The following is a 23,493-nucleotide window of genomic DNA, read 5'->3' as shown; positions in this document are numbered from 1 at the left end:
AGTCCCTGGAATCCACTTTGAGAACCACTGTATGTGTGGCTAATAGCTATGCATATGTGCATGCCTGCGTCCATGTATTGACCCCTCCCCAACCTTTTACACTCTCTCTGTACTCTGTACTTGGTTCAGTCTCACTTTATCTCTTTCTTTGCGAGCCAGTAGTCTCGTCTTTTAGTCTTGCGTAGCCAGATGATTGGATATCTCTGCCTATCTCTGCCTACCAATCGTCTGAGTACATTTAAACCCATTAGTTGGGCTTAGACGGCTGCCGAAAGTGACTGGCAGTGACAAAGCTGCACCCACCAAACGTGTGCAAGTCTTTGAAGGTTTTTTGATGGCACCCCATCTTTAATCCCCCCATTTTATAATAAATGTTCTTGCTAACTTGATTGCCTTAATGTTATGATACCAACAATTCATGTATTAAGTGGCTGTGTTTGTCTTTACACTGCTGTGTGTGTGTGTGTGTGTGTGTGTGTGTGTGTGTGTGTGTGTGTGTGTGTGTGTGTGTGTGTGGCTTTTAGTGCTGCTCTTAAAGTGTTACCTGAGAGCCTTTTCACCTGAAGTTAATCAGGTAGAACAGTGAATCACATCATTGATGCTCGTTAAGCCTCAGATGTCGTTAGATTATTCATTGGCTATTAATTCTCTTTTGTGAGTTACACTTTCGTTTGTAAGTTATTTTCTTAGTCTCTCGCTGCAGAGGACGGGCTGCTATCTGCACCAAATGTCAACTCTGTAATTTTCTAAATGAATTCTCCACCCTTCTGTCATATTCCAATTAAATGTTCCATTCTGCCAGGATTTCATGGTCGCGGCAGGGTCACACGCGTGTCTCTTTTGTCCTTCACAAAGCCATCCTCTTCCTCTCTAAACAGCAAGAAAAATTACTTGCAGTTGTGCATCTTTGCGCGTGTGCGTGCGTGCGTGCGTGCGTGTGTGTGTGTGTGTGTGTAGGAGAGAGAGAGAGAGCGAGAGAGAGAATTAAAGCATGTGTTTATGCGAGTGTGTGTGTGTGTGTATCGTATTGTATTTTGAAAGAGCCAGTTGTGCATTTTTTTGTGTGTGTGTGTGTGTGTGTGTGCGCGTGCGTGCGTGCGTGCGTGCGTGAGAATGGAGAGAGTGCGAGAGAGAGAGAATTAAAGCATGTGTCTATGTGTGTGTGTGTATCGTATTGTGTATTTTGAAAGAGCCAGTATCAGTCAGAGTGACAATGAATGATTATATCTTTGATAAATTAGATAATGTCTCTTATTGTGATGATGAGGGGAGTAAGGGCTTTTGTCCCCACAATAATTACCCACATACTGTGTGTGTGTGTGTGTGTGTGTGTGTGTGTGTGTGTGTGTGTGTGTGTGTGTGTGTGTGTGTGTGTGTGTGTGTGTGTGTGTGTGTGTGTGTGTGTGTGTGTGTGTGTGTGTGTGTGTGTGTGTGTGTGTGTTTGTGCGCGCGTGTATGCGTGCGCGCATGCATGCCTCTGACCTTGAGTGGCGCACCTGTGTGGGTGGGCTGTGATTGATATGCATTGGGGATCCCGGGATCGACCCCCTCCTCCCCCCCCCCCCCCCCCCTCCCCTCCATTTGATCAATCTATCTCTCATTCCGTGTCCTTTCCCTTCCCCCGCTCACCTCCCACACAATCTGCTGCATGCTCTGCATACACACACGCGCGCACACACACACATGCACACACATGCACACAAGGGGCTGGGGGACCAGCTGGGGCCTTGTGGGACCTCGCCAGAGTAGTTTCACACTTCTGCATCAGAGGACGTTCCATATTAAACAGACATGCATTCCTCCACGGTGGGAAAAAAAAACTGTGTTCATTTAACTCAGACAGCATACAAATGGGAGCCTTTCTACACTCTCTGAGTCAATGAACGCAAGGATTTTACTGTGTACGCGAACCCCTAACCCAGGAGTCTTCAACAGGGGGTCCGGGACCCTTAGGGGGTCCTCAGAGTTACTACAGGGGGGCTGCAGAATCTTTGTGTGATATAGTAGGATAATTCTTAAAAAAATAAATAATAATAATAATCCTCACATCCTTATTCTGTGGAGAACATTAGCCAAAGAGCTACAAGCTTGTAGATCGGCTATTTTCGGCAAATAGGTTTGGTGTAGAGGTAAAAAAAAAGAGAAGACCAAGTACAGAGTGAAAGGTCAAGTTTACTAAGTATTTAAGTGGTTATATGTCTGAAAAAACACATTAACACAAATCCAACATAGACTGATGACAGTGCTGTCAAACAAGTCTTTGAGTCTGTTTATGAAATCGATGAAGATCTGCATCCCACATTTATACAACATGTAGAGGGGGTCCCTGCTTCATCTTTCTCTCAGCTAAGGGGTCCTTGGTCTGAATTGAAGACCCCTGCCCTAACCACACTGTACATCAGTGGTCCAAGTACATTTACTTACTGTGAGTACTTTACTTAAGTACAGTTTTGACTTTACTTGAGTGTTTTCAATTTCTAATACTTTTACTTCTACTCCGCTACATCTCGGATCCATATATTGCACTATTACTCCACTACAATTGTTTGAAAACTTTAGCTACTAGTTACTTTGCAGATATAGATTATAATATTATAAAACATACATAAATCCACTCTAGCCATAATTTTATACCTACAGGTATATTTGAAAATACCCAATCTACAGCTTTGTGACACTTTGTGAGCTTGTACTGCTTGTATCTGCTATTTTCAAACATTTTGTACTTTTACTTTTGGTACTTTAAGTATATTTTGCTGCCAATACTTTGTACGTTTACTCAAGTACATTTTGAATTCCGGCTTGTAACAGAGTATTTCTATACTGCAGTATTGATACTTTTACTTGAGTAAAAACATTGAGTACTTTTTTCCACCACTGCTGTACATGCTGTCCCCCAATCCTCGTTGTTTTGTAATTGTGAGGACATTGTGTCCCGTTGTGTTACAGATCAGAACACACGCACGCACACACGCGCACACACGCGCACACACACACACAAGGGCACGCACGTTGCCAAGTGTATCAGGAGATTGCAAGTTCCTGTCATCACAAGGTCCCCGTGTTTGCTGAGCCAACGCCTAGGCCTGTCTCAATAATTACATAACCGCCTGATCGCAGATAATCGCAATTATTTTGAATAATCGTCATCATAGTTTAAACTTTCCACGTTAAAAATGTTTCATACGTCTTCCCAAAGAGAGCAGACGTAGCAGATCTACAAGCTCACATAACGTCACAAAGGCTATTTCCTGCTTTTTGAAAGTATAACGTTATTTTGTCACCAGGGATGGGACGATATGAAAATGTCATATCGCGATTATTGTGACAAAAGAAATCGCGATTTACGATATTATCACGATAATCAAAATCCATTATCCTGGGGCGGAACATTTGCCAAAACATAGCAGATCTGCAAGCTCACAATGCGTCACGTTGTGACGCGCTGTGACGCTTTTTGACGCGTTATGAGCTTGTAGATCGGCTATTTTTTTTTTTTAGAGAGTGAAAAAAGACTGTATCAAGTACATATATTATATGTACCTTTTACCAATTATAGAGGGTTTAAGTGGTACCGGATGGGCAGCTCGGCAAATAAAAGGTGAATTGATCCCAGTGCATGACGGAGGACGATATCACGATAAATTAAGTCTCCACGATACGATTATCATGAGTGTTTTTTATCACAATAAACGATAATATCGCGTATCGTCCCATCCCTATATGTCATGCATTTCTTTTGTATGTTTTAGTTACCCGCCATGTTTGGGGCTTTAGTTTACGAAGCCTAAAAGCCAAACGTATTCATTAGGTTCCTGCGTTCAATGCCAAAAACACAATTAAATCGTTAATTGCAACTAGTGTGACAGACGATGAATCGTCAAGTGAAAAATCACGATGGCGACAGCAGCAACCGACGCCCTCTCCTCTCCCCTCCTCAGAAGGTACAAACACATTAAGGTTGAACTGCTAATAGCCTCTGTGATGGATGCCAGCGCATAATGAGCACTTTATGAGTCTTAATACCTACTGTTAATCAATGGACATAGCAGGGCACTTTTCAATACCACCTCCTAAGCATTTTACAATGGGTCCATATTAATCCATTCATAACGGGTACACATTATTGTGTATTGTTATTGTATGCTTTAACTATTAAAAAAATTGCAGATATACAAGCTCACAGCGCGGCACCGAGTGCCGCGCTGCGAGCTTGTAGATCTGCTATTTTTGAAAAATCTTGAACATTTTAATTTTGACCCAATTCTATAAGTGTCTTTTGAATCCTTCAAAGGTTTTTTGAAAAACCTATATGTTTCTATGTCAGCAATCTGGCTAGCCATCGTCAAAGAAAGGGTCCTTTTCACTTAACTGGAGCTCAGTTAGTCTGTTCTTGAGAGACTACTATGTCAGTGGTTCTATAACTAAATATTTTGAGATGTGGGTCCGTGGTCAAATACATATGTATTTGGCCATATTTAGTTCCAGGGACCACCCAGAAGCAAAATTTGAGTTACAAACGTTCGCTTTAAAAATACATATATTCAAAGTTTTGCACACATTTTCACGGCTTTTTCCAAAAATAGCAGATCTACAAGCTCGCAGCGCGGCACTCGGTGCCGTGCTGTGAGCTTGTTCTGTGAGCTTGTATATCTGCTATTTTTCAACAGTTAAAGCATTCAATAATTCTAGGCCCTAAATGGGTTAAACGGATCGACTGCGTCCTCTGGCTTTCTCCCCCTCATTGTTCCTTGTTCTCCTTCTCCGTCCCAGCATGTAATTAGGCATTTAGCAAACTAATGACACCCCTTTGTGAGTGTCTTTGTGTCAGCAATATATTAGCACTTTTGGCTGGAGTTACATGTTGTGATGGACAAGTCATTCAAGAACTTGTCACTCACTCAAACAGGTACACGTAGCGAATTGTTGTAGCATGTTCTACAACAGGGGTTCTCAAACCTTTTTTAGGCGGTGACCACCAAAATAAACATATTTGAACTGGGGACCCCCACCCTGACAAGCACTTGGAATTTGTAGTTATAACATTTAATGTGACTCGGTTCCACAGATAAATATTGTGAAAATAGCCGATCCACATGCTCACAACGCCTCGCAACGCGAGGCGTTTCACAACGTTCCCCTCTTGCTTACTTAATATTTGACAGTTTGGCCAGTTTGGTCTTGAAAGTCCTTAAATTGTCACTTTAGAAATGTGCAGATACAATGTATACACTTAGACTGTGTGTTGGTTTGTTTACCATTGAGTGAGAGAAAAAATGACATTATCATCTGGGGACCCCACTTGGGGGTCCCAACCCCAAGTTTGAGAACCACTGTTCTACAACAACTGAAATCTCTTTCTGTCCGTCCGTCTGTCCGTAGTTCATGTATCTCGAGAACCATCCGACCGACGACTTCAAACCCACGCGCGGCGTCCAGTTGATCAAATAGACGGTTGTCCAGACCCACGATCCAACCGATACGTCCATACAAAACCATAGGCATAGATCGACATCTGGTTGTCCAGAACCGCCAATCCAACCCGGGATCTCCATATATGGGCACAAAATGGACAAGGACAGACAGATAGAGTGATCACGATCTCCAATATGGGCATAAAGGAGACACAGACAGGTACAGAGAATAGAGATCTCCATGTATGGGCATAAAAGGGACACAGACATACATACGGGACAACGGGTGCTCTTGACAATGTGTACAACGGGTACGTTGGGTATTGCATAACCCGGATGGACTGGGGCATTAATTCCCGACTTGCATTGTTCCTGAATTGCATCATTCCCGAGCAGTGGACACGGTGCTGTGCATGCATACGTATGGGCTGGCTCTACAGTGCTGCGCTGCACATATTGTGATAGACATTTCTGGCGGGGCTGCATTGTGCATAGCGTCGTTGTCGGGTGAAAACCTTGTATATCCAAAACCGTTCGTTTAGCATTTATCAGTTTAAAAAGGATTTAAACTAGTGAAAACAGCCGATCTGCAAGCACACAACGCCTCACACCGCGAGGCGTTGTGTGCTTGCAGATCAGCTGTTTTCACTACTTTTGTGCGACGGCCTTGTATGATAGTTACCTACTCCTCCCGTGAGGGAAATTCAGATATCGCAGCCCAACCCAGCTGCTTTTTTCAGCTTAACCCAGCTGAAACCAGTGCAGCCCACAAGGAGCGCGAGGGGCATTAGAGCAGTGATAGCTGGAGCGGGGAATCGTACCTGCGACCTCTGGGGCCTCCGGAGTCCTAGGTATGGACACTAACCACTCAGCTATCACTGCTACACATTTGAAACTTGGAGATACAAGGTTTCCACCCGACAACGACGATATTGATGGACACATCGTGTAGTGCTGCGCTGTGGTGTGGCTGGATGCCGCAGACTCTGAGCTTTTAAGGCCGCGGCAGGCTAGCAGGGATGACCTATTTACTTCCATAAACATCTCATAGAAGCATCTGCCCCAAGCATTGATGTCAATTACCGTTAGTAGTGGTTGTTGTATTGTTGTACTTTGATCTTTTGCTGCTAATGTAATGCATGGCTTGAGGCCCACTGCTCGGGTGTATCGTGTTACATTAACATCCTAATCGTGTATACTGTATATGTATATGATTTTAAATGGGTTAATGAATAGGGGGGGGGGGGAAGAAAAATGCAGGCTGGTATTTGATGTCTCCCCCCTGGTCTTTTCGCCGTCATGCAGGTTAGAGGAGGTACGATTTTCTGGTCGTTTTGCCATCGCAGCTCGAGCACCCGCTGTGTTCTCTGAGCGAGTGGGTGCACTGGGTTTGTTGCGAACAAGCGTGTGTGTGTGTGTGTGTGTGTGTGTGTGTGTGTGTGTGTGTGTGTGTGTGTGTGTGTGTGTGTGTCATGCACGCAGTGGTGTAAAGTAACTAAGTACATTTATTTAAGTTCTGTACTTAAGTACACTTTGGATCCAAATATTGTACTTTTACTCCACTACATGTATTTGAAAACTTTAGTTACTAGTTACTTTGTAGATTCTGATTATTATCACAAACCATTCATTAACAACTTAAGACCTATATATATTTCGGACATTTGAAAATAGCCGATCTACAAGCTCACAATGCGTCACGATGCGACACATTGTGAGCTTGTAGATCTGCTATTTTCAAAAGATTTTTATACATTTGAAAAGTTGAAATGGGACTTTCCGCAGAACGAGTACTTTCTACTTTTGGTACTCGTACATTTTGATACCAATACTTTTGTACTTTTACTCAAGTACATTTTTAATACAGGACTTCTACTTGAGTATTTCTGCATTGCAGTATTGATACTTTTACTCAAGTAAAACATTTGAGTACTTTTTCCACCACTGCATGCACGTTTATGTGTGCATGCTTGCACGAATGAACGAATACGTAGGCCTGTGTATGTGTATTGTCATGCATGTTTGTGAGTGCATACATGCACGGACGCGTGTGTGTGACTGTGTGTGTGTGTGTGTGTGTGTGTGTGTGTCCATGTGCGCCCGCGCGCGCGCGTGTGTGTGTGTGTGTATGTGTGTGTGTGTGTGTCCGTGCGCGCCTGTGTGTGTGTGTGCGTGCCTGCACGTGTACATGCGTGCGTGCACATGCCTGGGTGTGTTTGATTATCCCTCACAGCCTCTGAGGGAGTGGGATTCATTCTCACTTTGATAATGAGTTGGAGACCAACAATGCCCTCAAGTCATTTCTCCTCCTCTCCTCATCCTTCCTGTCGTGTTCAGCTGCTTTTCCTCGCTCACTCTTCACCTCCTTCCGATGGAGATTTCCTCCCCTCTCCCGCTCTCCGTCAATCCCGACCATCCTTCATTCTCTTTCATCCTCGCGGTCTCTTAATCTTCTGTCAATTATTTTCTTGTGTGTGTGCGCGCACGCACCGGCCTGCGCCGTGCGCACATCCCAGACACCGCGTTATAGCGATACAGCTCTGTTTGGGGGCCCGTTGTCTGCTTTATTTTCTGTTGTAAATCCAAACGCTGGCCCTGGTCATTTGTCATCGGTGGGCAGGTCGATGGGCAGCTATCTATCAGGGTCCTGGGCTCTGGCAGGTCTGTCAATCCTGTGTCGATACAGCTCTCTTCATGTGTGACTGCGTGCCTGACTGCCTGGCTGGCTTCCACTGCTGCCTCGTTCTCAGGCCTTACCTAACGTTCCCTTCAGGCTCTCTGGGGGATCGCAGAGGCAAGAACAGTGACTCGCAGAACTGAATCCATTAACCCGGTTAGACCGGGTACACGTTGTTAAGCATTCTTTTATGCTTGAGCTATTGAAAAATAGCAGATATACAAGCTCACAGCGCGGCACCGAGTGCCGCGCTGCGAGCTCGTAGATCTGCTATTTTCGAAAAATCGTGACATTTTTAATTTCTGACCCCATTTTGACCCGATTCTATAAGTGTCTTTTGAATCCTTCTAAGGTTTTTTTGGAAAAACCTATGTTTCTATGTCAGTGGTGCTCAAACCTTTTCATGTCAAGGACCCCCAACATGATATGCATTTGGCCGCCGAACCCACATCTCAAAATATTTAGTTCTAGGGACCACCCAGATTCCAGAAGCAGAAACACATTTTTACGATAAAAAAGATCTACAAGCTCGCAGTGCCGCGCTGTGAGCTTGTATATCTGCTATTTTGCAACAGTTAAAGCATTCAATAAATCTAGGCCTAAATTGATTAATTTTGTACTAACCTTTCGCTCTCTCTCTCTGTTCTCTTCCAGGTGACTGAAGACAGTAGACTGTCGTTGGCAGGCAGAGAGGTGTCCAGGAGGTGTCCCTCCCTCCCTCCCTCCCTCTCCCCTGCTTCCGTCTCTAATCCGCCCCTCCCTCCCTCCCTCCCTCCCTAACGCCCAGCCATGGACCTGAAGGACCGGCGGCACCGCTCCCTGACCAGGGGCCACTGCTCCAAGGAGCCCCACTACAACACCTCGTCCCTGGACGCCGACGAGTGCCGCGTGCCCACCCAGAAGTCCTACAGCTCCAGCGAGACCCTCAAGGCCTTTGACCACGAGCAGAGGCTGCACTACGCGGGCTGCATGTCCGACTTGGTGCACCGAGAGGCGGACGAATATTCCAGACAAGGTGGGTGTGTCTGGAGTGTTTTTGTACCATGCGAGCCCCCCCCCCTCCCGCCCCGCACCCACTCCCACATATCTCAGTGCAAAGTTAAGGCCTGTCCATATTTTGACCGAAACCGAACTTTTCGGTCAAAAGGTCCGGTTTGACTACAAAATGACGTCACTCGCGACTTCTGAAAAGAATACACCGAATGAGAGTTCGGAAATTTGCACGTTGCAGCTCACCGAACATTTCGGAGATACTATGGACAGGCCTTTAAGCGCCTTTCAGGCGGGGCGCGGTTGCCGCGTCCTAGGAATTAATTTGAGTTGCGATTGAGGAGCGGCGAGGCGAGCAGGTGCAGTCCCGTGAAATCCCTGCACGCGTGCTCGTTCATGCATGCACTCGCGGGCGGCAAGAGATGGATTGTGGTCATCTTTTCTTTTCCACGCTTGGCGGCTGGCGTGCAGGAGGACAACAACAGTGGCTGCTAGGCGTAATATCGCCCAGCGTTTTCTTGCGAAGCGATTGTGTTTGTGTCTGACCGCGGCGCGATCCCCGCTGATCCAAGCGGGAATGTCCACGTCAACCGCCGTCCGTCTGTAGGGCGCTTTATACTGTAAAGCTGGGCTGTATCCGTACTCTAGTACACGTTGTGTACTGCACAAACCTTGTTATGGCTAAATGTACAAGAACTCGACTTCAAATCAAGTTAAGTCAAGTTTATTTTGTATAGCCGTTAATGTGTTACAGTCTCAACGGGCTACAAAGAAAGGCATGACGAGCTAAAACAAAGCACCAGGACAGCTCGGGTAAACACTGCTAAATGCTCCCTATACACTGCAAGAGAATCAGCCTGGTTTAGCTTTGTGCCTGTAGTGAACTAAAATGGTATGCTAGAATTCTAGCTAATTCCACTGAATGATCATTCCACAGGATGTAAAGGAGTAGTGCACCCACATTAGATTTTTGTTATTATTTATTTTCCTATTGATTGCTTACCCCTTGTAGACTTGAATTCAATTTAAAGAAAAACTAAGACTAAGACTAAGATAATAATTCGATTATAATGAATGTACCCCCTTTGATTCCGGATGGAGACACAAAATGTATTTTTTTGTCTCTTCAAATTATTGGCATAGGAATGTGACATAGTGAAAGCTCCCCCATATTTATACTGCCCTGCTGCTGCTGCTTTTTATATTGTGTTTGGTTTCGATTTCTGTGAAAGAATTGTTGAAAGCTTGGTCATCACAGAACCTGGAATATGTCAATATACTGAACATGTATGAAGCAATAAATGTCTGTCCATGACGAAAAAAAAAAAGGAACACTGAACCAGTACAGTTCACTGGTACAAGGTCTACTAAAAGGAGATCCATGAAAAGACTAAGCTTATTTCCACAGGAAACCATTTAAGTATCTCATATAACATTGAATGACAGACGAATAGAACACAGTACTATGCAGTAGATATGTAAGGAAGATAATTGGGGTGAGTAATCAATAGAAAATAAGTCATTTTGGGGGTGAACGTACTCCTTTTAAAGCTGTACTGTGGAAGCTGCTCAACTAGTGGTCAGTAGCGGTATTGCTTTTTTCGGCCGGAGTCGCCCGGGGGTCCGCGGACCACCGCGGCCGTCGCGAGCACCTCCGCCTTGCCGATACGATTCCGTAGAGCCGTCTCCCATCATTTTTAGACCAGAATTGAGGGAGTAGCAAGCAAGATTCCTTCACCAATGTAAACACAGTTGCTGAGGGAAGCTACTTCCTTTAGAGACAGCAAGACTCGCTGTGATTGGCCGGTGGTGTATGATCGGCGCTGTGATTGGCCGGTAGTGTATCATGTGGGAGATGACATCATTTTGCCGGGAAATTCTCCCCCCCTCACAACTCATAGAAAACATATAAAGAGAAGGCTTCAGAAGCTGAAAATAACAGAGTGGGGGTTCTAAAACTTTAGCGATTTAACAGTTAGGACAATTTTAAGATTTGTTTTATAAAAAAAGTTACATGGTATAACTTTAAAGTAAATAACATCTTATGAAGCATCCCTAGCAACACTCACCATCACACTGACGTTGCTGCGGTACAGGCATTACCGCCTGTGCAACAAGAACCTCCATGTTGAAGTCACACCAGATGGCCTAGAGACTGTTCTTTAAGGTGGCAGGAGACTACAGCAGGCCTTTAGCGCTGGCAAGCCTGTCATAATGAACTTCACTATTCCCTGGGGAGCGAGTCAGCCGATGGGCCGATAGGTCATTCTTGAAGGGTGGGGCATCTTTCAGACATGTCTTTAAAGTGTGTGTGTGTGTGTGTGTGTGTGTGTGTGTGCGTGTGCGTGTGCGTGCGCACGTACACATGCATATACTGCGGGGGGACACGGAACAGGCAGCATTGCGGTATTGATCCCTGGCTAGTGAAAGGAGTCAGATTCAATGGGATTGATCTGTGCTAAGCTCTGTTTTCTCTGCCTCATGGACATGGTAGCAGTAAATGACAAGACGGCTCAAAGGCTTAAAATAGAATAGAATGGAATAGAATGGAATACTTTCAAAAAACAAACCCAACTTGTTCCACTTGTTCAGGACGCCCTTGGTTGCTTAGATACCTGTAGAATTATTATTCCTTAAAGACTTGAAATCATACACGATCCGTCCAAAGCTATAAAACGGAGGTACTGTCTTAATGATTGCGTGTGTCTCTATCCCGTGCACAGTTTTAGTCGGTAGCATTCTCCTTATGGATTTATCAATTTATTGCAAGAAGTACAGTACTTGGCACGGATGGCTGTGCTCTTAACACTTGGCAGGCCATTCTTTTTGTAATTATTTGGCTATAGAGAGCCGCCATTGACTTGTGCTTTGTCTTGAAGAGCACCGGAAGCCACAGTCGAGTCGATGTTGTTGAAATTCACGGTCTGTAATGGCGGCCGAGTATGTTTATTTTCACGCGGAACGTGGAAATTTCTAAACGCGGCCGATCCTCACGGCCCAGTGTCGCCGTGAAAAAAAAGCGCGGTTCTCTGCATTCTCTGCGTTTTTGGAAGTAGATTCAGAGATAAAGCCGTTTCTTTGCATCAGCAATGAATAGGAGATTATCGAGATTAGACACGTCATGATGCTGGCGGACGAGTTGCATCATGGGATATGTAGTGTTTTCGCTCACCAGCGGCCGTAGCAGCGCCTGTTTACCTGGTAACCATGGTAACCAGGTTAAGATGTCTACCGACGTCTTAACAGGGTCCTGGCAGCCTATAACAGGTGTTCCCAAACTTTTTTGTCTCAGGGCACCCCATAAATACTTTTTTTATCCGAGGCACCCCTAAATTATAATTTTCACTCCCAGCACCTTATATATTTATAGAATATCGTTGTTTTCGGGTGGAAACCTTGTATGTCCAAAACTGTTCATTTTGTATTTATCATCTATAAAATGTACTAAACTAGTGAAAACAGCAGATCTACAAGCACACAACGCCTCGCAATTGTAGATCGGCTGTTTTCACTAGTTTTGTGCGACCGTCTTTTATGATGAAGCAGGGCTTTGCTTTACCAAAAGACGTACACATTTGAAACTTGGAGATACGAGGTTTCTGCCCGACAGTGACGATATTTTAGTGATTATGTTGCGAGGAAAATGCTGAAATAATAGCCATTTTGGTTAGAACTGACTGAAAAAAACTTTGTACTTCAAGTTTCCAAATAAATTCCAAATATCATAACATTTTCTCGTGGCACCTCTGGACTGCCGTCACGGCACCCCAGGGTGCCCCGCCACCCACTTTGAAAACCCCTGGCCTATAAGATGCTCCATGCGTTTGCCAAGCAGCAATAGTGGGTCCAAAGCAAGACGTTACATTTCTGTGTAACCTTTGAACCATGGAAGACTCTGAACTCAGCGGTGTCGCACCACATGTTGGGCCCTGGGTACAAGGATTCACTGCGGCCCCCCCCCCCCCCCAACGACTTATTACACACTGTTTTGTGCTTTAACTATTTTTGAAAAATCGTGAAAAGTCTTTGAATCCTTTTTCTATGTCAGTGGTGCTCAAACTTTTTCACTTGAAGGACCCCCAAAATTATATGTATTTGGCCACAGACCTCCATCTCAAAATATTTAGTTCCAGGGACCCCCCCAGAAGCAAAATTTTAGTTACAAATGTTCACTTAAAAAATACATATATTCAAAGATTTGCACACATTCTCAATGACTATTCAAAAATAGCAGATCTACAAGCTTGCAGCGTGGCACTCGGTGCCGTGCTGTGAGCTTATAGATCTGCTATTTTTTAATAGCTAAAGTATAAAATAATTAAGGCCCCTCCACCTTGGGCCCTAGTCAGTCCCACTCCCCCCCACCCCCCCCCCCCCCCCCCCCCCCTTGTGACGCCCCTGTCTGAACTACTGTACTAGAAATGTGTACGCAGCAGAGGTGGTGGAGGCAAAGCCTTTGCCAGAAGAAGCATGTGCGTGGACAGCATTGTTGTTTTTTAGCAGGGCTCGGTGTAGGAGGAAGCCATATTTAAATGGCCTGCCTTTGTTGTGAGAATGGGCCGTGATTGGTGCATATAGAAACGCGTGGCTGATTACAAGCGCTGATTCAATCAGCGGGTTGTCAGCTGATTATACAGCTGGGGCGGTAGGGCTCCCGCGCCCTGCATAATGCAATGCTTAATTTAGACAAAATGTTCTAATGTACACTCCAAGCCGCTTTCACAGAACAACTTAACGGCTCTCCTGCAGCGACCAGTGTTCATTATGAAAGAATAGAAAAGATATACTGTTAGGCTACACTACTTTCTTTAGGAGGAGAGGTAAACGTGTAGAAAGGAACGGAGGACGCTATTGGAAGGATGGATGAAAGTCATGTCAGTGGGGTGTCATGTATTGTGTTAAGACACAGTCCGCCGCCGCACCGTGCTGACCTCACACTAGGCAATGTGACTGGTCGATACCGCAGTCCCCCTCAGCCAATCGGCTCTCCGCAAAGTCCCCGAGCCACAGATGCATCGTGGGAAGTGTGGCCACAGGAGAGCAACAGTATCGAGGCACCATATGGACTGTCACACCACAGGGACCAGTGTTGGAGGGAAGGAGGGCGGGAAGCACAGAGACAAAGAAACAGAGACACATAGGAGAGATTAGAGAGGAACAAAAAGAACCAGAAGCCAGATAAACTTTTAAGATAAGACAGATCTTTATTGATCCCCATGAGGACGTTCTGGTGTCATAGCATCAACAGCAATGAGAGTGAAACACACAGGAAAGGTATTGGTAAGAGGATGAAAATAGCAATAAGCTGGTGACTATAGGGATGGGACGATAAGCGATATTATCGTTTATCGTGATAAAAAAAACACTCACGATAATCGTATCGTGGAGATTTAATTTATCGTGATATCGTCCTCCGTCATGCACATGGGATCAATTCAACTTTTATTTGCAGAGCTGCATATTATCCGGTACCACTTAAACCCTATATTGGTAAAACGTACTTATATGTACTTTTTTCACTCTCTGCCATGTCCGAGTGCCGCGCTGTGAGCTTGTATATGTGCTATTTCTCAATAGTTAAAGCACAAAATAATGGGTACTCAGTCTAAATGGGTTAAACCCCCTCCCCCTATGAAGAACATTCATGGGGGGGCTGAATCCTTGTACCCAGGGCACAGAATTTAGTGCGACACCCCTGGTGTCAGTTGTCAAATGTCAGCAAACGGACAGTGCAGGTTCTCATCAGACATACTGCCTCTAAAATCACTGGCCTTTCCGCAACGCTCAGACAGGAAGGACAGAGCCATCAGATGCCTAACACTCTCTCACTATAGCAAATGACACTCATCACCCCCTCAATCATCACTTCATATCACTGCCATCTGGACCCAGATATAGGACTTTAAAATGAAGAAGTGTTTGCGTCAGCAGGAGTTTTGCCCGCTCTGCCCTTGCAGCATTAAACCAAGTGCCTCGCTGATGATGATGATGATGTTGTGTGCAGAGATGAATGAACACATTTTTGGAGATTCTATGTATTGTCTTTATCCGTACAGAGCGTTGCTTTGTTTACTCTGTTTAAGTATGTGTGTTTCTGGCTAGAACTGGCTGTGAAAACAAATCTCCCTCTGGAACAGTAAAGTCTAATCTAATATGGGGGTCAAAGCTTGGTTTTCCCGTCCTTGCCACGTTTGTGCCAATTAGAACTAGATTCTCGAAATGAGAGAATGTGGGATTGAAACAATGCTCTCCTTTTTCGAATAAGTAGCACACGATTAAGAGGCAACGTTAGGACACGACTGGGACAGAAACAAGTCAGAGAAAGGCAATTATATTTCTTAACTGGAGTACTACCCTAAGATATTAACCCATTTAGGTCTAGAATTATTGAATGCTTTAACCAGTGAAAAATAGCAGATATACAAGCTCACAGCGCGGCACCGAGTGCCGCGCTGTGAGCTTGTAGATCTGCTATTTTTGAAAAAGTCGTGAAAATGCGTGCACATCTTTGAATATTATGTATTTTCAAAGCGAACGTTTGTAACTCAAATTTTGCTTCTGGGTGGTCCCTGGAACTAGATATTTTGAGATGGGGGTCCGTGGCCACATAAATATCATTTTGGGGGTCCTTCACATGAAAAGGTTTGAGAACCACTGACATAGTAGTCTCTCAAGAACAGACTAACTGAGCTCCAGTTAAGTGAAAAGGACCTTTTCTTTGACGATGGCTGGCCAGATTGCTGACATGGAAACATAGGTTTTTCAAAAGACACTCGGGTCAAAATTCTAATTTTCACGATTTTTCAAAAATAGCAGATCTACAAGCTCGCAGCGCGGCACTCGGTGTGAGCTTGTAGATCTGCTATTTTTCATTAGTTAAAGCATGAAATAATGATACACAATATGTGTACCCGTTCTAAATGGATTAAGAGGCAACATTAGGACAAGACTAAGACAGAAACAAGTCAGAGAAAGGCAATTATATTTCTTAACTGGAGTACTACCCTAAGATATTAAACTGGGTCCTGAGAGAGAGAGAAAATAACATTCAAATAATGTTTTGTTCCTTTTACTTCTCCTATCTAGCAGAAGGTTCAGACGTACAGTAAGATGTGGTATTTGAGCTGATCCCTGTGAGATATTAGTAATTCATGCACCTCTGTGCCTCCCTGAAGACCATGATTAGCTTTGATGAAATTATAATGATGTTGTTCCTTTTGTATATGCAGACCCATCACAATGGGATTTGCCCCTTGTTAAGAAGTTTTGAGGTCACCCAAAGCCCTATACGCACATTCTGCAACTTTGCTCTAACGCAGGGGTTTTCAGAGTGGGTGACGGACGGGGCACCCTGGGGTGCCGACGTGATGCCAGTCCAGGGGTGGCGCGAGGTAATTTGATAACATTTTGGAATTCATAAATATCACTACATCAATATCACTTCACTATGCTTAGTAAAACAGACCTGATTTGCACTGTACTTGATGAGTTTCCTTTTCCATCTACGACAGCTGTCTTCACCAAAAATAGCAGATCTACAAGCTCACAACACGTCACAACGTGACGCGTTGTGAGCTTGTAGATCGGCTATTTTTGGTGAACCTTCCCCCCCCAGAATAGGCTTGCTGGGGTTTAAGTGGTTAAACGTCAAGTATAACGTTATTTTCAGTCAGTTCTGATGGAAACGGATATTTCTCCAATATAGGATGTAAGATCCCTAAAAATTAACAGTGTAATTCAGGGGTGCCGTGGATGAAAAAGTTATTTACAGGGGTGCCCTGAGTCCAAAAAGTTTGAAAACCCCTGCTCTAATGACTTGTGCAGCGCAACCAATTTACAGCTCGGTGGCTTTGTTGATGCATATTGATTGGCCCGTGCATCTGTCACTTTATTTAAGCGAGAGACGAGTGGGTGTGAGTCAAACCCAGGTGAGAATGACAATAAAGCACTATAAGAGCACGGAGGCACTGAACAAACACACGCGCACATACACGCACGCAAACACACACGCACACACACATATATATCGTCGTTGTCGGGTGGAAACCTTGTATGTCCAAAACTCTTCGTTTTGCATTTATCATTTTAAAAATTATATAAACTAGTGAAAACAGCCGATCTACAAGCACATGTGCTTGTAGATCTGCTGTTTTCACTACCTTTGTGCGACGGCCTCGTATGATGAAGCAGGGCTTTGCTTTGAAAATTGAAACTTGGAGATACAAGGTTTCTGCCCGACAACGACGATATGCTATGTGCACCTTAGGCCAGAGATGTGTATTGACTTGCTCGGTTATAGAAGTGAATTTACTGTTAAGGCAGAGATCTATCTTGTTGTCTTTCTCTGTCAGTCTCTCCTCTCTGTCACTCAATATTTCAGTACCCATCTGTCTCGGTGATGATGCTCACAAGCCCTGTTCTTGTCCGCGCCGCCATATTAGCTACACGAAACAAGACAGAATATTGTAATGTCCTGCTTATACTTAGAGAAAACTGTCCTATCATCAGGTCTTCATGTTGCAGTGTGGCTCAGCGTACACTAGGGATGGGACGATAATCGCTATTGTTCCACGATAATCGTATCGTGGAGATTTGATTTATCGTGAAATCGTCCTCTGTCATGCACTGGGATCAATTCACCTTTTATTTCCCAAGCTGCATATCCGGTACCACTTAAAACCTCTATAATTGGTAAATGGTATTTATAATATACGTACTTGATACAGTCTTTTTTTCACTCTCTATCAAATGTCCAAAAAAATAGCTGATCTACAAGCTCACAACGCGTTGTGAGCTTGTAGATCTGCTATTTTTTTAGCAAGTGTTCCGCCCCAGGATAATGGATTTTGATTATCACGATATTGTAAATCGCGATTTCTATGGTCACAATAATGCCTTGTCTTCTATTGTCATGGCAATGCCCGTGTGATAACAATTCTCAACATGATTCATGCGGCTGCATATTTTTACAAGCCATGGGGGGCTTTGGGGGCTATTCACTGTTAATATATTTTGACCCATAACCTCAGTTTGGAGCATTGGAGGATCTCTGGAAGAGCTCATGTCCCCAGGCGACGAACTGCTCCTCCGAAAACCTGAGAGGTTCAGACGGACTGGCGTTCGTCGCTACCAGGGGTGTCACACCAAACTCTGGGCCCTGGGTACAAGGATTCACTGCGGGCCCCCCATGAATGTTCTTCCTAGGGGGAGGGGGTTTAAAGCATTTAGACTGGGAACGCATTATTACGCATTATCTTGTGCTTTAAGTATTGAAAAATAGCAGATATACAAGCTCACAGCGCGGCACCGAGTGCAGTGCTGCGAGCTTGTACATCTGTTATTTTTGAAAAATCTTGAAGAATTTGTACAAGTCTTTGAATATTTCTAAGGTTTTTTGAAAATACCTGTTTCTATGTCAGTGGTGCTCAAACTTTTTCATGTCATGTATTTGGCCACGGACCCCCATCTCAAAATATTTAGTTCCAGGGACCCCCCAGAAGCAAGATATGAGTTAAAAATGTTCGCTTAAAAGACTTAATATTCAAAGATTTGCACACATTTTCAAAAAAAGCAGATTGTATATCTGCTATTTTTCAATAGCTAAAGTATAAAATAATGAAGGCCCCTCCACCTTTGGCCCTGGTAACTCAGTCCCACTTTCCCCCCCCCTTGTGACACCCCTGCTCGTCGCTACATTCCCATTGATCCCACGCCCCCCCTGCGTTGGTTGGATCTCACCCCTGCTGTTACCCCATTACACACTCATTAGCCGGTCTGCTTGGATTACCACAGCCAATTAACACACTCCCTTCCCCAGCCGTACAGCACTGCAGCTCAGAAAGTTCATCAGGAGGATTCACGAATCAGCATTATGGGGATGGGACGATATGAAAATTTCATATGACGATTATTGTGACCAAAGAAATCGCTATTAAGATATTATTGCGATCATCAAAATAGCCCCAACATCCATTATCCTGGGGCGGAACATTTCCCCAAAAAATCTGCGATCTACGCGTCGCAACGTGTTGTGAGCAATTTTTTGGGCGGCTGTAGCTCAGGAGGTAGAGTGGGTTGGCCAATGATCCATGGGTCGGCGGTTCAAATCCCAGCTTCTCCTGTCTACATGTCGAAGTGTCCTTGGGCAAGACACTGAACCCCAAGTTGCTCCCGGTGAGCTGGTTGGTGCCTTGCATGGTTTCCTCCACCACCGGTGTATAAATGTGTGCATGAATGGGTGAATGTAATGCACAATCTCTGTAAAGCGCTTTGGATAAAAGCGTTATATAAATGCACCATTTACCATTTACCATTTTTGGCAAAGAGATTTGGTAGAGAGTGAAAAAAAGACTGTATCAAGTACATATATTATAAGTAGGTTTTACCAATAGAGGGTTTAAATCAGGGGTTTATAACTCATTTTGGGGTGAGGGCCGCATTGGATGAAAGGCGACTTGATGAGGGCCGAACCAGTCGCGGATGGCATGCACAGTCACTCGCGCACATGTTCGCTCTGTTTTTCTTCCTGTCGTCTCAGCCACTGCTGTAGCTAGCAGTATAGCAGTATATCATTTTACAAATTGTGTTAATTATTAGGTAAAATAGCTACTTTCATTATTGGTATTACAGTTGCAGTTAGGTACGAGAGATGCTATTTGTTTAAAGGAGTAGTTCATCCCCTTTTTTTTTCTTTGATTACTCACCCAATGGAGACTTGAGTTCAATAATATATTTTTATTTTATTTGTCGCATTACTAAGACAAAAATGTGATAATAGTACAGTTCCCCCCATTGATTCCGGATGGGGACCCAAATGCATTTGGATCCCCATCCGGAATCAATAGGCATGCATTTATTGTAATCAAATTTTTGTTTTAGGAATGAGTCTCCATTGGCTCCATGGCCTTTTGGGGGTGAACTACTCCTTTAAGAAGTGCCAATAAGAATAAACCATTTGATAATAGAATAATTCAATTCCTTATAGTCTCTGCTATAATTTGTAAATGGCTAAAAAAAGATATTATTGATGCAGGACAAAACATTTGTATTGTATTTTATAATAAAAAGAATAAAAGTAATGAACAATAATGGCATATTCAGAAAATATCTGAATGATAAATCTTTTACATTTTATTATTATTATATTTTTTAAATGAGTTATTTTCTTAACAACATTAATTTCCATGTCTAACATGTGTAATCTTTGAGTACAGTTCGAATATTGTAGGTATGTTCAGGTATTATTCATAGTCAGACCCCCCACCCCATTCCTAGCAATGCTGTCATCTTCAAAGAGAGAGAGAGAGAGCTGGTCACTTAACATTCCAATCAATCAACTCAATCACTGCCAGGTGGGAGAAACCTAGCCTGCAGTGAGCAGTCATTAGTTAGGTTAATTCTTAAAACAATCATAACTCTTGACAGGAATGGGCTAGAGACTTACTTTTTGAGCGGTGGTCACACCGTCTCCTATACGTGGTCGTGTGTGTGGGTATGTATGCGTCCGTCCGGCCGTCCGGCCGTCCGGCCGTGTATGTAGCCTGGCAGTACCTTTTCTGACCACACATGTTAAGGGAGGGGCGCTGTTGTTCTCACACACACACACACACACACACACACACACACACACACACACACACACACACACACACACACACACGGAGGGGGGGGGGGTTGGTGGGTAAACCACCGCTCAGTTCACACGGGTGTGATTTTTTTCCCTAAATGCTCAGAAATGTATGCTCTACAAGCCTGGGGCCGGATTGAATCATCTCGCGGGCCGTATGTTTGACATCCCTGGTTTAAATGGTACCGGATATGCAGCTCGACAAATAAAAGGTGAATTGATCCCAGTGCATGACGGAGGACGATTTCACGATAAATTACATATCTACGATACGATTATTGTGAGTGTTTTTTTATCACGATAAACAATAATATCGCTTATCGTCCCATCCCTACGGCATTATCATCTCTGTCGGTCGCTTATCTCCCGATTAAGGGGGTCTTACTGGTAACTTTTATCACTGAAATTCGAGGAAGGGCGAGCTCCCAGAGTTCGCGTTTTTTCCCAACGAGTTAGAGCACAACGGTGGGGGCGCGGGGTTGTGGGCGGAGGATGCGTCTGCAGTCGTGGACACTCTGGGAGCTCATCCTTGCTGTGAAATTCTTGGGAGCTTGTAGGATACTCGTTTATACCTGTAAACTTGTGACAGCGAACTTGACCTTTAAGCTGGAATTGACGTGTAGTTTCACCCAGGGACGTGCTGGGCCCCTGGTTCAGCCCGGGAAAAAGAGTTGGAGAGGCCCTCATTGCGCACTATCTATAGCGCTGCTGCTACTAAAAGATTTGCCATTTCAGATCATGACAAGTGACAAGCCAGTGGGCCAATTACATGAGTTATATTTCGTCGTTGTCGGGTGGAAACCTTGTATGTCCAAAACCGTTTGTTTTGTATTTATCATTTTAAAAATGATTTAAACTAGTGAAAACAGCCGATCTACAAGCACACAACGCCTCGCACCGCAAGGCGTTGTGTGCTTGTAGATCTGCAGTTTTCACTACTTTTGTGCGACGTCCTTGTATGATGAAGCAGGGCTTTGCTTTGCAAAAAAAAATCCACAAATTTGAAACTTGGAGATAGGAGAATGGAACGAAGGCCGACATTTTATTTTTAATCTTTTCCAAATGGCCGGCCTGGACCGGCCGGGAATGAACCGGCCGTTCGGGAGTTGTCCCGCTTTTCCCAATGGCCAGCACGTCCCTGGTTTCACCAAAGCATTAGCCTACTCTCGCTACCAGTCTGTGTGAGGATGGGGACCTTGGACATTTGTCCCCGCTGAGCATAAATGATCCGTCTAGGCGCTCGGGTAGTGCAGTGGTAAAGTACCTGCCCACCACCGCGGCGCTCAAAAATGGGTTAAAGCAATAAAGAAAAGAATCTATGAGCGTTCTACTGCAACACGCTGTGAGCTTTTTGCCCAGTCCTAAGTTGCAGTATTACTCACCTTGAGCTCCAAGTATCAATATGGTGTGGCCATAGATTATTGAGCACACAAGCTTCCTTGTTACTTGACAATTCAAAAACAATTCAGAGAGCAGCTGCTAATATTTTAAAGTGTCAGAGTGATGAAGGAATTGATTTATTGAGCCACCGACGGCATCAGTAACTAATAAGTAATCAACTCAACATAATGGTCAAATCACATATTTACTGGTCTTAAAAAGTGGGTGAAATACCATCAATTCAGTTTCAAGAAAAGTGGAAATAGATGGAGAACAAATCAAACAGAAAAACAGGTCAGATATCAATATGGGCAGTGTGAAACATACATTAGGCGCTTGGCTAAAATAGCAGTCGGGTGAGGCAGTTAAAATGTCATACGGCACATAAGGTACATGGTTTATGGAAAATATCAATAAAATGGGGCAGTATTTTTCGCTGGCCATGGTACAACGCTGGAAATACGAGCTGTGTCATTTATCAACACCTTTATCTGTGTAACATGGCAGCAGTGTGTGTTTAGTTAGAGTGCGATGTTAGAACGTAGGTTTTCAAAGTTTCTCCTTAGGAAAGGAGAAACTACTTTATATATACTAGGCCTTACCCGTTCAAAGATATGAGCTCTGAAATGATGTGCAGTGTGTGGGTTATGGGGTGTGCACTGTGCACACAGTATATGAAGGATGGAAAGTATCAATGTAAGAAATACCCGTTTTGTTTAAAGGCTACAGAGATACTGTGTACCGATCTACATGACAACATCTGTAACAGGGCCAGCCAACCCCCCCCCCCACACACACAAACACAGAGCTGGTTAAACATGTTGCCCCATGCTAGATGCAGAATAGATATGCCTCATGCTAGATGCAGAATAGATAGTAGATACACCATAAAAATGCTAATATACAGCATATGATTTGTGAAAGTGACAAACGGGCTTCACAGTTATGTCAGGTGTGTTCATATGCTAATGGTGATGCGATTTCAGATCAATTGCTCCAGCCACTGAGGAGAAACGCTGTGACAGACAGACACTCAGACAGACAGACACTCACTCAGACAGACATTCGCAAAATTATAGTATAGATGCAGTTATGCACTGTAATTTAGATTACATTAATCTGATTATTGTGCCAGTTTAACGACTTAGAAATGTATTTATTGGAGAATAAGAATTGTGACATTCAGCCCTAACATAAAACAGTTCAGTTTTGTTTTGACATAACATCAAACACCATACCACAATAATTAAAATGACATTAATCAAAACGGACAAACACTTGGCCTTGTAAAAATATTTTCTCAACTGAAATAGTGAAAATTGTCAATCTACGACCTACGGTGTACAGTAGCTTACAGACCTACATCACTGTAAAATTAGACGATCTACAAGCTCACAACTCCTTGC

The 23,493-nt window shown here is 44.0% G+C and overlaps 1 protein-coding gene across 1 annotated transcript in view; it reads left to right on the top strand.

The window, feature by feature from the left end:
• Positions 1–8,880: 8,880 nt before the first annotated feature.
• The window catches only part of tenm2a (teneurin transmembrane protein 2a), a gene marked incomplete at both ends in the record, with an annotated part of 398,840 nt that continues 384,227 nt past the window's right edge, over positions 8,881–23,493 (top strand). Inside the window, 1 exon segment of the mRNA XM_080746746.1 lies at positions 8,881–9,106. Coding sequence (XP_080602872.1) covers positions 8,881–9,106 — 226 coding nt within the window.

Source organism: Nannobrachium achirus (assembly GCF_963921795.1).
Source record: "Nannobrachium achirus genome assembly, chromosome: 17".
Taxonomy (NCBI): Eukaryota; Metazoa; Chordata; class Actinopteri; order Myctophiformes; family Myctophidae; genus Nannobrachium; species Nannobrachium achirus.
Note: the sequence above shows the minus strand (reverse complement) of the source record. Positions and strands in the feature narration are given on the sequence as shown.